The following is a 3890-nucleotide window of genomic DNA, read 5'->3' on the forward strand; positions in this document are numbered from 1 at the left end:
TTCAGTAATTCGTCTCATCATTATTGATCCAGGATGGCCCAAACGGCCATGCCAAAGCACAAAAGTATTTGAATCCGTAAACTTCTGGTTTACGATAGAGTGTGCTTCAACTGTACTAATTTTTGAATAGTATAAGCCAGAAGATAAAGTTGGTAACTTTTCTACAATGCATTCTGGCCAGAAATATTCTTTGTAATACAAAGATATTCCATGTTCATTTCATCTATTGTCTCAACATGATACCCGTTTCGGCTGATATCTATAAAACTCAACAAGTTTCTTCGAGACTTGGAGGAGAACAATGCATTGTCTATAATAAGTTTTGTTCCCATAGAGAGAAATATAATGGCTCTTCCAGAGCCTTCAATCAGACTTATATTACCAGAAATTGTTGAAACATTTGCTTTTTCCTTATGCAAATAAGAAAAGTATTTCTGATCCTTGAATATGACATGAGTTGTTCCACTATCAATAACACAAATATCTTCATGATTTTTCTTTGATCCAAACATAATTTGAGAATTATCCATATTCTTCAAAATGACATAAATAAAATATATTATAGTAACGATCATTATCAAAGCATAACTTTTATTTATGTATAATAATTACATAACCATACTATCTATTACAAACAACAAAAATTAAAATATTTATATTTCTACAGATTCACTACCGATTACATGACTTGTTTCTCCTTCTGGGAGTGCAAAGCAATTAGCTACATCCAAATGCATGAAGTCTAAATTATCTTCAGAAATAAAATTTGCTTCAGCATTTTTCTCTGTCTTCTTCAGGGAGGCTTGATAAAACTCAACTAGGTGCTTTGGCGTACGGCAGGTACGTGACCAGTGCCCTTTTCCTCCACATCTATAGCATGCATTTTCTACATTTGGTGCTTCCACCGCTTCATGCTTTTGTTCCTTCCTTTTCCACTGCTAGTGGCGAGGAGGGTTCTTTGGTGCATTATTATTACCATGATTAGAGTTTCTTCCCCGACCACGGCCATGACCACGACTGGGGCCACGACCTCTTCCACGTCTAGCTTGGTGAAAGTTCGTCTCATTCACTTCATGGAATGGACAAGAACCAGTAGGTCGACTTTCATGGTTTTTCATTAATATCCCATTATGCTGCTCGGCTATAAGAAGATGTGAGATAAGTTCAGAATACGTTTTAAATCCCATCTCTCGATATTGCTGCTGCTGGAGCATATTCGAGGCGTGAAAAGTGGTGAAAGTTTTCTCCAACATATCATGATCAGTAATCTTATCACCACATAATTTCAATTGGGAAATAATTCTGAACATAGCAGAATTATATTCACTTATAGATTTAAAATCTTGTAGCCATAGATGAGTCCAATCATAACGTGCATGTGGAAGAACGACCATCTTCAGGTGGTCATATCTATCTTTCAAATTATTTAACAGTATGACTGGACCTTTAATAGTGAGATATTCCATTTTCAGGCCCTCATCAAGGTGATGGCGTAGGAATATCATTGCTTTGGCACGGTCTTGGTTTGATGCCTGATTTTTTTATCCTTGATGGTGTTTGCCAGACCCATCGCATCAAGATAAATTTCAGCATCAAGCACCCAAGACATGTAGCTTTTGCCCAAGGGCTACAAATTCAAGTTTAGAAAGATTTGACATTATTTAGAAAAAGAAAGTTCGTACCTCAGATACTTTCAAAGTATTTGCTCGAGATGTCAGAGTCTCGTGCTGATAACGTGTTATAAAATAATGACTGTAAAGTAAATAAACTAAAGACAAGTATAGAGAGAAACTGATATATTATTCAACTTCAAACTTATGTACATAATAAACTGAAATCTCCTCTATTTATAGAAGAAATTAAGCTGCTGTGTAAGCTGCTACTGCAAGCTGCTGTGTAAGCTGCTACTGTACCAGATATAGATAATCTTCAACTGGGGTAATGTTTATCCATAACGGAGTACCGAAAAGATAAGCTTATTGTACACGGTATGGATAATCTTCTACCATGGTAATGTTTATCCATAACGGAGTATCCAAAGGATAAGCTTATTGTACCCGGTATGGATAGTCTTCCACCGTGGGTAATGTTTATCCATAACCAAGTACCGAAGTGATAAGCTTCTTCAGGAGGCTTATTTCCAATAGAGTACTAAGTAGATAAACATATTTACGGCGGAGTACCATATGGATACGCTTCTCCAAGAAGCTTATTTACAATGGAGTACTAAATGAACATCCATAATATAATATATTTATAACAAATTCAACATTTTCCAACATCGTGTGATCCCACTTTGGCGTACTTTAAATATGGAGCTACCAAGGTTAGAAATTGGTAGCTGCTGGCCAATCATGTCCGCTCCTCCCATTATGTCTCACTACCGTCTTAATTCAGCAGTGTTATATAATAATACTACTATACTCCATTCGATCACTTTTACATGACATGTATACTAAAAATAGATTTTTATTATTACTTGTCACTTTACGCATATCAAGAGAAGACAAATTTTTTTCCCTGTTATACCCATGTATTTATTACTCATTTCAAATCATTTTCTCAAATCCAATAAAATATGCATCAATTAATATGGTGTCACGATCCGGATTTTCCACCCTCGGGAGTCGTGATGGCGCCTACTAATGTGAGCTAGGCAAGCCAAATCCTTAACTACTTACCTCATTCTCCAATTATTTCTTTTTAACAATTATAAGGCGATAACGTGATAACAACGGAAATTCAGATTTAAGCGGAAGACAACAATAAAATGTATGAAACCGAATCTATTACAAATACTTAAGCCTTAACCACCCAAAACCTGGTGTCACAGTGTCACAGACTGTCTAAGATTACTACATACAAGGTCTGAAGAAATAATAGTACACTGTTTCTGAATAAAAGGAAAATGAAACAGGAAATAGGGATAGAGGGAGACGCCAGGGCCTGCGGACGCCTGCATGTCTACCTTGGATCTCCGCGTGGACTGAAGGTAGCCTCCACACTACGGTCCAAAAGCTGCTTCGGGATCTGCACATAGTGCAGAGTGTAGTATCAGCACAACCGACCCCATGTGCTGGTAAGTGTCTAGCCTAACCTCGGCGAGGTAGTGACGAGGCTAGGACATGACTACCACATAAACCTGTGCAGTTCAAATATATACAACGAAAAAGAAATACAGAAGTAAACAAGTAAAGATAGGAGGGGGAAACATGCTTCGGGAAATAACAGGTAAAAACAGAATATCAAAAGAATTATAACGGATCAAAATCCAACCACTAACAAGAATAAGGAAAAAAAAGCAGATTTCACTTTCTTTTCACATCTTGTTGCAGACGTGGAACCCGATCCCATTTCCTGTATCTTGTGGCAGGCGTGCCACCTGCTCCCGTTTCATTTATCTTGTGGTAGGCGTACCACCCGCTCCTATTTTATCATATCTTGTGGTAGGCGTACCACCCGCTCCCATTTCATTATATCTTGTGGTAGGCGTACCACCCGCTCCCATTTCATTATAATCACAAGGAATCCCGGCAAGGGAACAATAATATCAAACAAGCATCCCGGCAAGGGAACAATGATATCTCAACGATATTCCGGTAGGGGAACAATAATATAAAACAAACATCCCGGCAAGGGAACAATGGTATCTCAACAATATCCCGGCAAGGGAACAATAATATCAAACAAACATCCCGGCAAGGGAACAATGATGATAATAACATGTGAGGCACAATAAACCACAACGGAGTCATAACAATTTATAACACAAGACTCACGGGCATGCTTGACAGCGACGTATAGATACTCGTCACCATGCCTATACGTCGTACTCCACAATTAACACGTAGCAAATAGACAAAACTCCTAATCCCTCAAGCTAAGGTTAG

General features: G+C 37.9%; 1 protein-coding gene across 1 annotated transcript; it reads right to left on the reverse strand.

The window, feature by feature from the left end:
* Positions 1-938: 938 nt before the first annotated feature.
* Positions 939-1466, reverse strand: LOC109238009. The gene has a single exon (XM_019404433.1). It carries the CDS (start codon positions 1464-1466, stop codon positions 939-941), a length of 528 nt encoding a protein of 175 aa, XP_019259978.1.
* Between the last annotated feature and the right edge of the window lie 2424 nt (positions 1467-3890).

This window comes from Nicotiana attenuata, unplaced genomic scaffold (assembly GCF_001879085.1).
Source record: "Nicotiana attenuata strain UT unplaced genomic scaffold, NIATTr2, whole genome shotgun sequence".
In the NCBI taxonomy this organism is placed as follows: domain Eukaryota; kingdom Viridiplantae; phylum Streptophyta; class Magnoliopsida; order Solanales; family Solanaceae; genus Nicotiana; species Nicotiana attenuata.